This window comes from Ovis canadensis, chromosome X, assembly GCF_042477335.2.
Source record: "Ovis canadensis isolate MfBH-ARS-UI-01 breed Bighorn chromosome X, ARS-UI_OviCan_v2, whole genome shotgun sequence".
Taxonomy (NCBI): domain Eukaryota; kingdom Metazoa; phylum Chordata; class Mammalia; order Artiodactyla; family Bovidae; genus Ovis; species Ovis canadensis.
In genome coordinates this window covers 53,546,544-53,563,168 of record NC_091727.1, presented here as the reverse complement: position 1 = coordinate 53,563,168, position 16,625 = coordinate 53,546,544, and the positions used below count along the sequence as shown (strand labels likewise).

The 16,625-nt window shown below is 40.9% G+C and overlaps 1 protein-coding gene across 2 annotated transcripts in view; it reads right to left on the bottom strand.

Moving 5' to 3' along the window:
• Positions 1-3,790: 3,790 nt before the first annotated feature.
• The window catches only part of SMC1A (structural maintenance of chromosomes 1A), a 46,985-nt gene continuing 34,150 nt past the window's right edge, over positions 3,791-16,625 (bottom strand). Inside the window, exons 25-26 of one of the 2 annotated variants that reach the window (XM_070291629.1) lie at positions 5,011-5,145; positions 3,791-4,401 (exon numbers count right to left, since the gene is read on the bottom strand). In XM_070291629.1, the coding sequence (XP_070147730.1) occupies positions 4,249-4,401; positions 5,011-5,145 (288 nt within the window). In that variant the 3' untranslated portion in view covers positions 3,791-4,248. Of the gene's footprint in view, positions 4,402-5,010; positions 5,146-10,584; positions 16,519-16,625 lie in introns of those variants that run through there. The other variant, XM_070291630.1, reaches the window with a different exon arrangement.

Here is a 16,625-nt window from a genome sequence, read left to right as displayed (position 1 = left end):
GGAGGAGGGGGCATATGAGTCTTCAGGTTGAAAAGGCCCAACCACCAGGTGCCCAGTAAAACAGGTGGGGGAAAATACACACTTTGGGGGTCATCATTGTAATATTTCAAAACACTAACGATGACCCTATACATGAGACAGCAAAAGAGACACAGATGTAAAGAATTTTGGATTCTGTGGGAGAAGGTGAGGGTGGGATGATTTGAGAGATAGCATTGAAACATGTATATTATCATATGTGAAACAGATCACCAGTCCAGGTTTGATGCATGAGACAGGGTGCTCAGGGACGGTGCACTAGGATGACCCTGAGGGATGGGATGGGGAGGGAGGTGGGAGGGGGGTTCAGGATGGGGGACACATGTACACCCATGGCTGATTCATGTCAATGTATGGCAAAAACCACTACAGTATTGTAAAGTAATTAGCCTCCAATTAAAATAAATAAATTTACAAGAAAAGATCAAAAGACAATTATAAGCAATTATATGCCAAAAAATAGCTTAACGTAGAAGAAATGAATAAATTCCCAGAAACATATAACCTACCAAGATTAGATCTTGAAGAAATAGAAATTCTGAACAGATCTGTAACTACTGAGAAGACTGAATCAGTAATCAAAAACCTCCCAACAAAGAAAACATAGAACATGGCTCCAATGATGATTTCTACCAATATTTAAAAAACAAGTCAATATATCTCAAACAGTTCCAAACACCAGAAGAAGCAGCACATCCAAATTATCAAAAACAAAACAAAATCAAAGGGAACAAATGTTGTTGGAGAAATTGGAACTCATGCACACTGCTGATGGGAATGCAAAATGGTATAGCTGCTATGGGAAACAGTAAGGACAGTCCTCAAAATTTTCAAAATAGAATTATTATATGATCCGCCAATCTCATTACTGGATATTTATCCAAAGAATTTCAGTCAACGTCTTGAATAAATATTGGCACTCCAGCGTTCACTGTAGCACTATTCACAATAGCCAAGATATGGAAACAACCTAAATGTCCATTGACAGATAAGCCAATAAAGAAAATGTTGCATATACATACAGTGAATACTATTCAACCTTAAAAAAGTAAATCTGAAATATGTGACAGCATGGATGAACCTTGAGAACATTATTCTAAGTGAAATAAGCTATCACAGAAAAACAAATATTGCACAATTCTACTTATTTGAGTATCAGAAATACTTGAATAAAAAACAAAGAGTGGAATGATAGTTTTCAGGGACTGGTGGGATGGGGGTAAACAGAATTATTAATCAATGGGCATAAAAGTTTCAGTCAAGTAAGAGAAATAAGCTCTAGAGATGTGGTTATACAACACTGTACTTACAGTGTATAATACAATAATATATACTTCAAAATTTATCAAGAGGGTTGATCTCATGTTGTGTTGTTACCACATAGATACACACACAAAGTAAAACAGAGGCTATGCATACTCTGGAGCCCAGAAATCCCACTTCTAAGTATGTTTCCTAGTGAATTTTCCATGTATATGAAGAGTCATATACAAGAATGCTTACTGCAACATTATTTATAGTAGTAAAAACCTATAAACAACCTGAATGTCTGTGGAATGCTGTGTGGCAATTCATATGAATAAACTAGAGCATTTGTATTAGTATGTATAGATTCTAAAATTAATGTTAAAGAATATTTTTGTAATGTTTTGTATAAAAGTGTTTTCAAAAAAAAAGTATGAAGGGAAAAAACATAAGCTTCCAGAGTTAGGGAAAACAAGTCGTCAACAAAAATTGAGAACCCGACTTCCAATTAGCAACACTACATGCTAAAAGCAGTACTTAAAAAATTCAGAGGCAAACTGTTTTTTAATATAGAATTCTAAAGACAAACTATCATTCAAATATTAAGGTAAAATAACGCTACATTTTAAGATATGCCAAGACCACAAAATTTACCTTCTTAGGAAGTTACTTGAGAGTGTCTTCCAAGAAAATATGTGATGTATCAGTCAGGATTGTTGAGTGCAAGTGACAGAAGCTGCCTCTAGTTAACTTAAGCAGAAGAGGGACTTATTGCCAGGTCATTTTGTAGCTCACAGAAGTCTGGAGAATCGGGCAGAAGCCACAGCTAAGGCCACACTGTGGGGACAACTGGATCTAAATGCTATGGGCACTGCAAGCCCCGCTGCTCTGACCCCTGGACATCATCCTATCATCACATGCCACTGAAGCCAAACTCTAATCATCTGTCTGTTCTCATTTATTTGTGGTCAGCTTTAGGATTGTGTTAATCATGTTCTTCAGTCCATGGCATATTATTTTCATCAGTCCATTCAAGGCCCCACTTCTGCTTGATTTCATTATAGCATTATTTTTCCCTGTCAGTTCCGACCCCTTCCCCCACTCTCCTGCCCAGCTCAGTGACTCTAATGTATGTCATGTATACACACTTCCAATTCACCTTCCATAGATCTACTTACATATGTGTACATCCATGATGTTAGTTTTATACAAATGGTAAATTTGCACTATAAACCTCATTCTCTTTTTCATCTTTACCACTCAACACTAAGTTTTAGAGACTTACGTGGCTACATGTAAATTCAACTATTTTCTTTTTATTGTTTATTCCATCCTATGAATATATCACAGTTTGCTTATCCAGTCCCATGGTGATGGTCACCTGGATTGCTTTCAATTCTTCACTATCATAAACAATGCTGGTTTCCTCAATGGCTTGGTGGTAAAGGGTCCTCCTGCAATGCAGGAGACACAAGAGATGTCGTTCGATCCCTGGGTCAGGAAGATCCCCTGGAGAAGGAAATGGCAACCCACTCCAGTATTTCTGCCTGGGAAATCCCATGGACAGAGAAGCCTGGCAAACTACAGTCCATGGGTTGCAAGGAATTGGACATGACTGAGTGACTAAGCAAGCAAGTGAGCATAAACAATGCTGCAATAAACCACCTCAACTATATTTCCCTAATGACCTGTGTTAAGTATTCTCTGGAATATACACCCAGGAGTGCAACTGCTGGGTTGTAGGGTACACATATACTCTACAGGAGATACTGCCAAACTATTCTCTGGAACACCTGTACCATTTTACACTCCACCCACAGTTTCCTTTTCCTCTTATCATCAGTGCTTTGATGATATCTGACTTTCTCCATGTTGCCATTCTTGTAGTGATTTCTCAATGTTATTTTAATTTTCATTTCTCTATTTGCAGAGTTGAAAATCTCTTAATGTATTCAAGTTTCCCCTTGTGTTAATTCAAGTTTTTCCTTCTGTTAATTACTCATTTCCTTTTCCCATTTTCCTCTTGGATTTACTATCTTCTTTTTCTAGTTATTAATCTTTTGTCAGTTTTACATATTGCAAGCATATTCTCCTAATATGTCATCCACTTGTTAATATTATATATTCCTGTCTCCTTTGTGTTGTTCACACTGGATTCAAAGCTATGAATAGAATATTCGGTCCTTGCTGCCTGGTGGGCAGGGAAAGGAAGTATAACTACCTTTGGTTTCCATAGAGGAAGTGGAGGTCTGTCTCTCATTGAGACTCACACGAAGAGGAATCCCTCCAAACAGGATGAAGATTTAAATACTAGGCAGCCAATAGAGTTCACTCCTTTGGTTATCCAGCATGTATCTTTCATCTCAGATTTACTCTAAAAATATGCTTTCACAATATAGTGCCTCATATAAGAAAAAATGCACATTCCTTCTCTAAAGGGAGACAGCAACAACATAAGTTATAATGCTTTCATGTGCAAGCAATATAAAACCCAACTCAAACTGGCTTAAATAATAAATGCAATTTATTGGCTCACTTAACTGACAAGTCCATAGGCAGGGAAGACTTCAGGCCCGGTATGATCAGGAATATGGATCCATTTCTCTGTAATTCTCTTGGCACTGCCTTCTCCATTTGTCAGCTCCATTCTCAGGTAAGCCTTCCACATGCTCAAAAGGTGGCTAACAGCAATCAGACTACATACTTCTTTGCTCATGTCCAAGGGAAGACAGCTATGTCTTCCCTCAAAATCTGAACAAAAAGCTTCAGTGATTGGATCATCTCTGAACCAATCATCACTGTGATAACGTGGGAGATTACTCAGATTGGTTTATATCATAAAGCTCTATACCTAGAGCTGGCAATGGGGTCAATTCCACTCAAACTGCACAGCTGTTAATACAATGGGGGAGGAGAGGAATGGATGGTGGAGAACAACTACAAAGGCCACTACAAAGGAGTAAACTAACAAAGAGGAAGATATAAGGTCCAGGAAAGATTGGGTCCAACCCAGAAGAGTAATGAAGGGACGTCCCAGGATGACAGTTGTGCTGCAGGCCTACAGAGCAACCAGTCCAAATTGGAGCAGGAAGACGGAGGGCTCCAGGAGGAAGGTATCTGGGGAAAAAGGGGATTCAAATGATTTTACACTTTCCTTAAGAATTTGGAACAACTTAAGAAGGAGATAAAGTCAGACAACGCAAGGAAAAAAGAAAGGCAATTAGAAACTCCAGGAAAAAACAAAAACTGTATAAGAAAAGAAATGTAATCCTAGGACACTGGAGCATTAGGAACAACATTTACATAATCATAACAACATAAACACTTTATTGACTTTAAACCTTTTAGAATGACCTGTTAGCAAAGTATGGATGATTTAATTTTGGTTATCGAACAGAATATAAATATTATTAATCTTGTTAATATAAAAATATAAATGAGAGAAGTTGAGAGATTGAAAGAGGGAATATAAATCTATTATTTAAATGTACAAAGGTAAGAAATAGAGGACATATAATTAATGACATGTCTTATATTGGGGGCATGGGAGGAGAGCAGTTGGTGGTATTAATAGCAGGAAATAACAGATAATGTCTAAAAGTGGTAAGTTGATAAATAGAAAAAAATTGTATATTATTCAAAGATATGAAGATTATTATCAGAAAAGTAAAAAATAAACAGTTATAAGTAGACTAGTAGATTTCTAGGACAAGATGGCAGACTTACCACATGTTTATCTCCATTCCCACCTGAAACCTTGCTAAAATAATAGTAAAGGAATAAAAAAAAAAGTATAAAAACACAATGATGAAGAGAATGTCCGTCAGGAGCAGGTCCATCAGCAAAAGAGATTCCAAATGTCTGGAAGATAGGAAGAAAATGGAGGATTGATGATTGATGAAGCATGGTAGAGGAAGCCACAGCCTGGAGTATGCATGGAGGTGATGCCACTGAGGAGTTGATCTTTCTGTGTAGTAGCCTGGAGTGTCTTGGGTCTTAACAAAGCCAGGTATGATATAGAGTATGAGTGAGATGTTGGTCTGAAAACGGTGATAAATTGGGAAGCTGTATACTGAACTGTTAACCCAACCCTCTGTGTACAATTCACAGTAGCCAGGCATCTACCCATTAGGCAAAACCAGACATTTCTTCTCTAAGGCAACTGAACAAGCTCAGAGAAAGATCTTTACGTTTTGGTGCAGCATAGTAGTCAGCTATTTTCCAATCATTCTAAAGGTAAGCCACCAGTCACCTAGCCCTGTACCCCACACACAGAGCTTTGAATCCAATTTTATTGCTGTGTTCTTAAATATGAGCAAACCACTATACATTACCAGGGATCTGAGAAAAGATTACAAATTGAAAGAGACCACAATAAGCAAATGGGGAAAAACAAATCCCAAAGGAAATAAATATTTCAAAGAACACAATGATATATAAAAATACCTCTATTACTCCAAGAGAGATTCAAGATAATAGTAAATCCATTAAACAAGTACAGGATGATATAAGGAAAGATAACATGAATGGATATTTGGAAATTGTAAAATATGATTGGTAAAATGAAGAGAAATGCAGGGCTTTCCTGGTGGTCCAGTGGTTAAGAATCTGCCTGCCAATGCAGGGGTCACAGATTCCATCCCTAGTCCGGGAAGATTCCACATGCTGCGTGGCAACCAAGCCTGTGCGCCAAAATTGCCAAGCCTGTGCTCTAGACCCGGTGAACCACAACTACTGAACCCATGTGCCTAGAGAAGCCTGTGCATCACAACTAGAGAGCAGCCCCCACCTACAACAACTAGAGGAAGCCCACGTGGGACAACAAAGACCCAATGCAAGAAGGAAGAAAGAGAGAAAGAAAAGAAGGAAGGAAGAAGAAGGGAAGAAATGAAATGCAAGAGAAGAGTTGGAAAATAAAGTTAAATCTTCTTCCAGAAAGTAAACAAAAACAAAGGGAGAGAGAAAACTAGGAAGGGGAGAGGGAAGGAGGTAGGAGGTGTGGCAGCAGTAGACGGAACAGATAAAAAAACAAAAGATCAATTCAGAAAGTCTAACATTCCACTTTAATGAGTTCCAGGAGAGAACAACAACAAAAACAGAAAAGAGAAACGTATCAAAGAACTTTATCAAAGAATATGAGAATTTTCCAGAATTAAAGAATTTCAAAATGAAGAGGTCTATCCAATGACCAATGCAATGAATGACAAATCCCCAAACTTAAACACATAATTAGGAAATTTAAAAACACCACACACACAGTTTTCAAAAACTTACTATTTAAAGAGGGGAGTGAATGGAGTAGAAGTACTTTTCCCTATTCCTCTCCCCAAGTACAGCTAAAATCCTGGGACATTATATATAAACATAAGACTGAGAAGTGGAGAGAAGGCAAACCTGCTGAGGGCCTCAGTAGCAGAGGAGCAACGTGGTGGTGATTTCTTTCAGTTCCCTTTTTACCTCACATATCCTAGACTTGGTGCTGGATAAGATGGTAATTAGATAATAACCATTCTACTCCAGCCAAACACCACAGGAAAAACTGTAGTTCCACCAGCAAAGGCCAAGTGGGGAGCTTAGACTTCTACCTTTGCTGGCTATAAAGAGTAACTCTTCCCCTCCTCACTGGGGTAGTGTTTGGGAAGGCTGAGTGGGGAGCCAGAACTTCCACCCTCATCTAAGAGTAATGAGGAAACCCTCTCTCTGGGGTATGAACAGACACTGAGTGGGGATACTGGACTTCCATGTCCAACTGATAGTAACAAGTCAGTGTCTCCTCTTTCACTGCTGGAACAGTGTCTGAGGAGGCAAGGTAAAACAAGATATTTAAGTAATCCTCATATTTAACCCAATACCCCAAATCCCCAGGTTTCAACTGAAAATCACTCATCATACCAAGAACCAAGAAAACCTCAATTTGAATGAGAAGACACTCAATAGACTCAACACCATGATGACAGAGATGTTAAAAATCATCTGACAAGGGTTTTTACGGAGCCCCATCATAAAAATGCTTTAATGGACAATAAGGAATATGCTTAAAACAAGTGAAAAAATACAAATTGTCAGTAAAGAAATAGAATATATAAAGAAGAATCAAATGGAAATTGTAGAACTGAAAAATACAATAACCCAAACAAAATGGATGGATGGATGGCAAAAAAGGAGGGGACAGAGGAGAGAATCAGTTAATTGGAATATAGAACAACAGAAATTACCCAGTCTAGAAAAAGAGAGAAAACAGACTAGGACAAAAGTGAACAGAGCTCAGGGACCTGTGACACTATAAGAAAAAAATCTAACATTCATGTCTTTGAGGTCCCAGAAAGACAGAACAAATAAATGAGTTAATATTTACATAAGAGCAATGAAACTTCAAAGTTCTGTGGGAAAATGGTTTTGAATCTCAAACTTTAGGGGACATCCCTGGCGATCCAGTGGTTAAGACTGTGCTTTCACTGCAGGGAGCATGAGTTCAATCCCTGGTCAGGGAACTAATATCCTGCAAATGCCTCAAGGTACAGCCACAAAACCACAATCAAGCAAGCAAACAAAAAAAGCCCACAAGAAATGAAACTTTGTATCCAAGCATAAGAATGGAATACAGTATCCAGGAAGTCTATCTCCTATACAACCTTTCTGAGAAGTTACTTGAGGATGTATACCATCAAAACAATGGGAACCACCAGTAAATAGTCATATAACCAAGGAAAGCTGCAAAGGAAAGTTCCAAAATGACAGTCATGCATCAGGCCTGGAGAACAACTAGTCCAGATTTGAGAAAGGGATGGAGGGTTCCAAGAGGGTCTTTTTTGCTTGGGGGGCGGTAGACTTGATGTACCTAATGCAATAGAGATTTTTGAAAAGAAAAAATGGAAAATATGAAAAAGTAAAATAGTAAAAGAGAAACAGAATTAGAAACTTCCAAAAAAAACGAAAAATTGCTACAAGGAAAAAATTATAAAAGTACATCGATTGGCTCTGCAATGAACAATATTTACAGTCATGTTAATAATAACTGTTTATTGCTTTTAAACTTCTAGGATCAAACTAAAGACAACACACACAGAAAAAGCCTTAATCTGATTACAGAATAGAATTCAATGTTACCAACTTTGATATATAAAAGACCAGATGATAGAAGTTGAGAGGTTGAACAGTGGGGAAGAAGGCAAATAGGAAAGGTATTCTTATCTAACAAAGTTCTGGTTCAGAAAAATGGTCTCTCACTCACGGAACAAGGAATCACAGTGTTGCTTAAATTCAGAAAAGTTATCTAATAGAGAAACTAAATCATATTAAAAACAGGAAGGACAAGAGTCGAACTTGGTGTAAATTATCTAAATCCTCATCTGTCATAGCAGGACATAAAAGACACATCATATGGCTTATTATTTAGAAGTGGGGATAACAATCAGAAGAAATAATGAAAAGTGGATGCTAATAACAAGATGGTAGATGTCCAACTCTTTGTGACCCCATGGACTATACAGCCCATGGAATTCTCCAAGCCAGAATACTGCAGTGGGTAGCCATTCCCTTCTCCAGATCTTCCCAACCCAGGGCTCAAACCCGGGGCTCCCACATTGCAGGTGGATTCTTTACCAGCTGAGCCACAAGGAAAGATCAAGAATACTGGAGTGGGTAGCCTATCCCTTCTCCAGGGTATCTTCCTGACCCAGGAATTGAACCGAGGTCTCCTGCATTGCAGGCAGATTCTTTACCAACTGTGCTATCATGCAGGGAAACCCCTCAGAAAAGTTATTTAACAGAGAAACTAAATCATATTAGAAGCAGGAAGGACAAGAGTTGAACTTGGTGTAAACTATCTAAATCCTTATCTGTCATAGCAGGACATGAAAGACACATCACATGGAATACTATTTAGATATGGAAATAACAATCAGAAGAAATAACTAAAAGTGGATGCTAATAAGATGGTAGAGTAGGGATGGGGGCACATGTGTGTCAGTACTTTTTTGGTACTGGTTTATTCATTTGTTTTCTGAACATTGTGTATGCATTACTTCTATTTGAAAATGAATACATATTTAAAATTAATTTTTAAAAACAGAAAAAGGACATTCCTGCCCACCACTTACTCCCTCCCCCCAAATCCCCTTGTTCCTGGCAGATCTAATGGTAACAGAATATAAAAATCTTTGAGAAACCTTACAGTCTCCTTTCCTACCTCTCCCCTTAAATGTAGCTTTATTGCAGTCAAACTGGAATATTCATTAACCCAGACTTGCCATACTTGCTTGGAAATATTACTCCTTATCTCCATTAGTTGGAATCTTCCCTATTGTTCAAGGCTTAGCTCAAATTCCACCTCCTCCAAAGTCTTCCTTAGTCCACTGGCAGAACTTTCTCCCTTCTCACTAACTCCTGAGTATTCATTCATGCCTCTATGACACACGCATGTTCTCTACTCATATGTTATTTATGTCAATGTTTCATGCCCCCAACCATCCTTCATACCAGCTATTAGAGTCATCTTCCTAAAATACCGATCTGTCACTTCTCTGCTTCAAACCCTTCTTCGGTTTCCTATTGCCCATAGAATGAAAGCTAAGTGTGATTGCCTGGCTTCCACTTCTTCCACTGGTCCCCCCAAAACCCATGTGCTTTCACACTATGTATCTTTCTTAAGCAATTCTTCCGTTGGCAATATTCTTTCCTCCTTTTCTACGTGGTAAACAGAAATTCTTCCTTCAAGTGCCCTCTTCTCTATTAAGGCTCTCCTGAAAATACCCTCCATCCCACCCCACCCCACCCCACCCCAGGAAGAACCACCTAATGGTCACGTTCTCTACTCTGCCTCATCTACACTTGTCAGTTCTTTTGTCACAGTTGATGCACATATCTGCTTAATTATCTGAGCCCTCAGGTAAACTGAATTCCTGGAGTATAGGGAATATATTTTATCTCCAGAACCAAGCACAGGGCTTGACATGCTGCAGGAGCTCAATATATGCTTGCTGAATGAATGGATGGCAAAGTGATGACTAAGTGAATACTGGAAAGAACTAACGAGCAAATGCTTATACTATTGCATGAATGATAAGTGAATGAATGAGTTATCCAGAAGTAATGAATAAATGAATGACTGGATGAGGAAAAGCAGCCAATGAGTAAGTGAATGAAAAGTTCCTGTGCCAGTGAGGGTGTGAGAGAAGAATGAATTTCCACCTGTGTCTTGGTTCAAATCTACCTGTAAGATCTTCTGCCCTATTCTCCACCCATCTAAAGTACACACCAGTGTTAACCTTTTTTAGATTATAAGGAACAGACACACTCAGCTTAGTGATGGAGATTTATTGAAGCATTCACAGGGAAATAAGGAAGACAAAAACAGCTACACAGGCAGCCTCACAGAACAGAAACTTGAAAATGGTTTATGATCCAAAGCAGCGCTAGAGCTTGTCACCCCCTCAGCTGCAGGCATCTGTTGCTCCCTTCTCTAGTGCTTCTCAAAATGGTGACTCAACTTCTTTCTGGCAGTGTTTATACTCCTCCTACTGCTACTGACTACCTTCTCTCTGCTCCCCTCCACGCCAGCCAGTGGCCTTCAGGGCACAGCTTCTGGGCCTCCTGGCTCCTGCAGCTTCCTGGCTTCTGGGGCTTCAGCTCCAATTAATCGGGGGCTTCTCTGTGCTGTAATTTCTGCTTGCCTGGTCTATCCTGCCTCTTTGATTCTTGCTGCCTCACTGCCACAAGGTTGCAGCTACCTTGGGGCTCTTGCAGTCTCATTTCTTCTGCTGCCTCATGGATCTTGTCTGTTCAAGCCTTTTGCTGCTTCGTGGATCTCACAGATTCAGGGTTTTGTCTCATGGTTTCTGTTCCTCTAGGCTACTGCTACATCGTGGCTCCTATTGCTTCATGGCTTCTGTGTCCTTTTGGCCCATTGTCTTGCTGCTTCATGGCTTCTGCTACCTGTGGCCCCACATTCTCACATGCCTCATGGTTTTTGCAGCTTTCTCCTTGTTTTTGCTATTCAGTTTCTGACATTCTTCATCCAACACCACGTCTGCCTTGCTAAATTCTAATTGTTCATTTCTTCTGAATGCCTCACTTTCAGCCTCCCTGAAAAAGGATCTGACTGTTTCATACATTTGCCATCTCATACAGGCCATGGCTAGGAGGTAGAGTTCTTACATCAGTCTACCTAATAGGCCATCATCCAGCTTAGAGACTGGCTGTCCATGAGTAAGATACTATCCCAACTTTGTCATCTGTGGCCAGGATTGTGAGGTCACATGGTACAGAGCATGGCAACTCATGCTTAAGAAACCCCTTAAAAGGGACTGTGGGCATGGCAGGTCTGCTGAGGGCTTCCAAAAGGGAGCAGTGTAACTGGCAAGCTTCTTGTTCGCCTGTCCAGTACCAGTGACTTTCAAAGGCCAACCTTCTCCTTGGCCTTTTCTGCCTGTTCTGATCTGCAATGGGAGAAATCAAGGCTCTAGGGGCAATGTGGAAAGGGAACTCAGGTTCCAGTTCTGGCTCCTACATTTCCTAGTAGTGGGGCCTTAGGCAAGTTTCTTCCCCCTGAGAGTCTCAGGAGGGGACTGGACGAAGTCTGTAGGTTCCCTTACAGGTCTGGTGTTTTGAGTATCTCCCTTTAGGTTACTGTATAAGGGACGTAAGTCTTATCTGGGGAAGCCCTCAAAAACATCTGAGGTAGGGAAGAGGGAGTCGAGAGTCCCACCTTGGAAGGGCACAGGAGGTGCTTAGCCAAGATTTATTGAACTCAATGAATGAATCAATGGCTGGGGAGGAGGGGGAGACCACACAGCACACACAGAATGCTTACTTAACTTGAGGAATTTCAACTGCTGAGGAGGCTGGAGGGAGATTCTGATTCAGATAGATGATGAAAGAGAATGATTGGGACAGAGTAGGAATCTTGGCTATTAACAAGCATCCATTCTATCCTCCCAGTCACACTTCACATCCAATAATCAGTCACCAAGTCTGCTTCACCTCTTCCTTTAATGGCTCACACCTTATCATCTCCAATCCAGTCCCACTGCCCTTGCCCTTCAGTAGACTAGTATTTTCAATAGTTCCCTAACTAATATGTCTCCACTTTCTCCTTCACACATGCATTCATTCATTCAAAAACTATTTTTTGGATGTCTATTTGGGGTCAGGCACTGTGCTTTTTGCTGGGTGTATACTAGTAACAAGATAGCCCCACCCCCACGGGGCTTATAGCTTATTTGGAGAGACAAAACAGGCAAATATAAAAGTGTTGAGAATTGAACTGGGAAACTAAGGAAGCATATAGTTTGAGCATCTAACCTAATCTGCTTTCACACTGGCTAGCCAGAAAGGGGCTTGTTTTTTATCTAGTCTCCTCTGCTGTCTCCAACCCACAGTTCCCAAACCTGGCTGCACCCTAGTTACATCCTCTCATTTATAAGCTCTCCAGATCCTGAGGCCCCTACCCAGTTATGGAAACTGAATTTTTAGGTGGTGGTGGTGGTAGGGGGATGTCATCCAGGATGCACCATGTGTTTCTGGTATACAGCCAGTGAGGGAACCAAACTGTTCTATGAGGTAAGTCTGTTCTATAGCCAGGCTCTTACGACTCTCTTCAAATCTGGTTCCTGACTACCTCTCCAGCTTCACTTCTTGCTACTTTTCCCCAGCCCAGGAAACCTTATGGCTCAGTATTTCTGAACTGGTGGGCTGTTTCTTGACCACAGGTCTTGTGCATACTGTTCCCACTACCTGGAAATCCCTTCCAACTCAACTGGCCAATTTCTACCAGTCCTTTGAGACTCAGCTCAGGTTTCACCCTAGACTAGAGGATGTCTCCCCTGAACCTCTACCTAAGCCAGATGCCCTTCCTATATCCATGCTCCTGTCACAGCGCTGATCACATTGGTTTATGAATTGCCTCCCCAACTAGACACTGAACTCCTCAAGGACAGGATAAAGATTTGGTTCATGTTTGTGTCCCCAGACTAAGGCTACTAGGTCCAGAACATAAGGGAGTCAAACTAGTGTCCCCCAACTAGCCCTAGGGATTTCACTCAGGTCCAGCTGGCTCTTAGAAACACACCAGTGTCCGCTCTCTTCTGGGCACAGCCTGCACTGAGCATGTGTTGCCTTGTGATGATAGGAGGCACCGTGACACAAGAGAAAGCACTGGGCAAACAGAGGAGATCCTAGTTGAAGTCTCGACTCTGCAATGGAACCACTGGGATCTCAAGACAAGTCATCTCACCTCTCTGAGCCTCAGGATTTAAATCCTTTGTAGCACTTTTGTTCCTATGTACCAGGGCCTTAGCCTGAGGCAATTACCCAGATTATCATCCACACCTACTGAATTAGATTTCCAGGCGTGGGACCAGAGCAAGGAGCTCCACATCCTTTGGACATGGGAGTGCAGCAAGGAACTGCTGCTTTTCATTATAAGCCCTTCTGTATTATTTTATTTTCTAACTGGTATATATATTGCTTTGATTCTTAAAAAGGAAAAAGAGGGAGTTCACTGGTGGCCTAGTGGTCAGGATTCTGGGCTTTCACTACCACGGCCCAGGTTCAATCCCTGGTTGGGGAACTGAGATCCTGCAAGCCACACAGTGCAGACAGAAAAAAAGAAAAAGAAAAAGCTTCACAGGTGATTCCAGTGAACAGCCAAGGTTGATAACCACCCTCACAATGAGAAAACACAAGACTGAATTGGAGGGCCTGGGTTCAAACCTTCACTGCTACCTGGTAGCTGGGTTACTTCACCTTCCTGGGCCTCAGTCTCCTCATCTGTAAAGTGGGAAGAATAGCAATTACTACCTTTAAAAGCCTGTGATGACCTAGATGTCAGCCAAATTGCTTCAGATATATTTCATCTTCCTTACATGGCTGCAAGGTAGGTGTATATTACCTCCTTTCCTTTGTGAGGAAACCAAGGCTCAGGGAGGTGAACTAACGGGCTCAAGTTTGTACAGCTAGGATTTGAATCAGGGTGACTCCCAAATTGTGCTTTTCCACATATGCCAGCATTTCCCAAATTATGGCACACACACCACAAGTGGTATGTGACTTCTTTGGTTGAACACAGATAAATTTATTTTGTCTTGATAGTTGTCCCTTTTCATATGTACTAGAAAATACATACTTAGCACATCAAACCCATTGTTTCACGGTTATCGCTACTTAGGATGAAACTAAAGTAGATAACAATATTAGACCTAAGACAACCTCAAGAAAAATATTGGGTAAGTAGTACAGGAGGGCAATTTGGCAGTATCTATTAAAAACAAAAGTATAAATAGCCTATGACTCTGCAATTCAATTTCTAGGAATCTACCCTAGGTAAGTTTTCACACACACACAAATGCTCCTGCTTAGCATCCTATAAAAGCAAAAACAGAAAACAGTCTATCACATGAGAAATGGGTAAATAAAATGTGGTAGAGTCACATAATGGCAATCTACCTAACAATTACAAAGGATGCACTGTTTCTACATTTAGCCACGTGCATAAATCTCAAAAATATAGCTAAGCAAAGAAAGACAACTGCAGAATGAGTCAATATATCATCTGCATTAAACACAATATATTCAATGAATTCACATGTAAAAGTCATAAAGTTAAGATGGATGTACAACAGCCATTACAGCAATTTAGATGGGACTGGAGAATGGTAGTTGAATGACTACTATTATTTGCAACAATCTAATTTCTTAAAAAGAAAATTCACTCATTACTTGGGTAATTACAATTGATCAAACTTTTAAAAAACAAAAATGTAGTATACAGATCAGGACAAGGTGATGGTCTGATGGTATATGTGAAGTAGCAAAGACTGATCTCATGGCAGCACACTGAGCTGCCTCTGCAACTAACAGTTATTTCCCAAAAGGAACATCACACACATTTAGCCAGGATGTGGCCCAGGCTACCTCTCCCCTACCTCCTCACAACCCAGGTTGAGATTTAGGCACTCAGTTATATGTGATTTAAGCTACAGGGTTCCTTAGGCCCTCCACTTACCAGGTAAACCCCATCAATGCCCTGGAACTTCTCCAATAACCAGAGCATTCACCATCTCCCAAATCTGGAGGCTCCTTCTGTCCTTAACAATTGGGATCAGAAACCCTCAGGCGTTAGGCATGTGAAGACTTGTATTCTGAGGTGTTGGCACCTACTGGGCTCTAAGCAAGGATAAGGCCTCCAGTGAGGAGTTTGACATCACTAAATCCTATGAGGTAGGTAAATACTGTTAGCCCCATTTTATAAATGAGGAAACTGAGGCACAGAAAGGTCAAATGACTTGCCCAGCATCAAACTAGAAAGTAATAAAAAACGGGACTAGAATTGTCCCCAGAGCCCAGGCTCTGCTCTTAGTACCCAACCAAATCCTACCAACTTAAGGTCCAGTTCAAAAGTGACCTCCGGAAAGCCTGGAGGTGATCATCCTCTTTTCAAATTCAAAGCACCTATACCTGATTCACCTAACCATGGGAACTCATGAACTAGCATCTTCCTAGTAGGAGGGTAGAGATCATGTCTGACTCAGTTCTGTATTCCTAGCATACAGTCTGACAAATAGGTGTTCAGTATGTGTCTGATTAACACACAAAATGAATGAAAACATGAATGAGGGCAGTTTCACGTAACTGCCTGAATCCTATGAGGTCCGGAATACTTCTGCCCAGCTCCGGGGTGCTGTCATACTAAGCTCTCTTGGAATCAAATTCAGCCTAGGCTCCTTCTAAAATGGGTCTCTATTATCTTTATTATTTTGCAAGCACACCCACATGCGCACATGCAGACATATATACATACACATACATACTCACACATAAGCAAAATGCAAGGGGGCCCAGAGGACCCATGATTATGGATGATGGGAGAAGGTCTGGAAGGGAGGGAAGGGGGATGGACAGATGGCCCTGTTCAGCTCAGTTCAGCTCAGCTCACCACCTCCTTCCAGAGGCCAGGATGCTCCCTGAAACTCAGGAATTTTTGCTCCAGAACTAACATCACCTCTGTTCCTCTTCGTGCTTGATAGCAGTGCCTAAATCCCATGATTACACCAAACAGGGACAGGAAGTAGGGGAAGGTTGGGAACCAAATATCCAGAGATTGGGAGAGGGGCAGCTTAAGGATCCAGACTGGGTAGGAGGGCAGAACTACTGCTACTGCTCATTGGGGTTGGGGTTGGCATCTGGGTACTTGGTGAGGTCGAAGGTCAGGACTTTGCTGATCACACAGTCCCCTTGCTGAAGGAGGAGGGAGAAAAAGAAAAATAAAATTGTAAGGAGAGAATTAAGAGGGGTCTAGTGCCCTAGGACTGGGGAGCTTCAAACCCTCCTCCCTACATACCTGC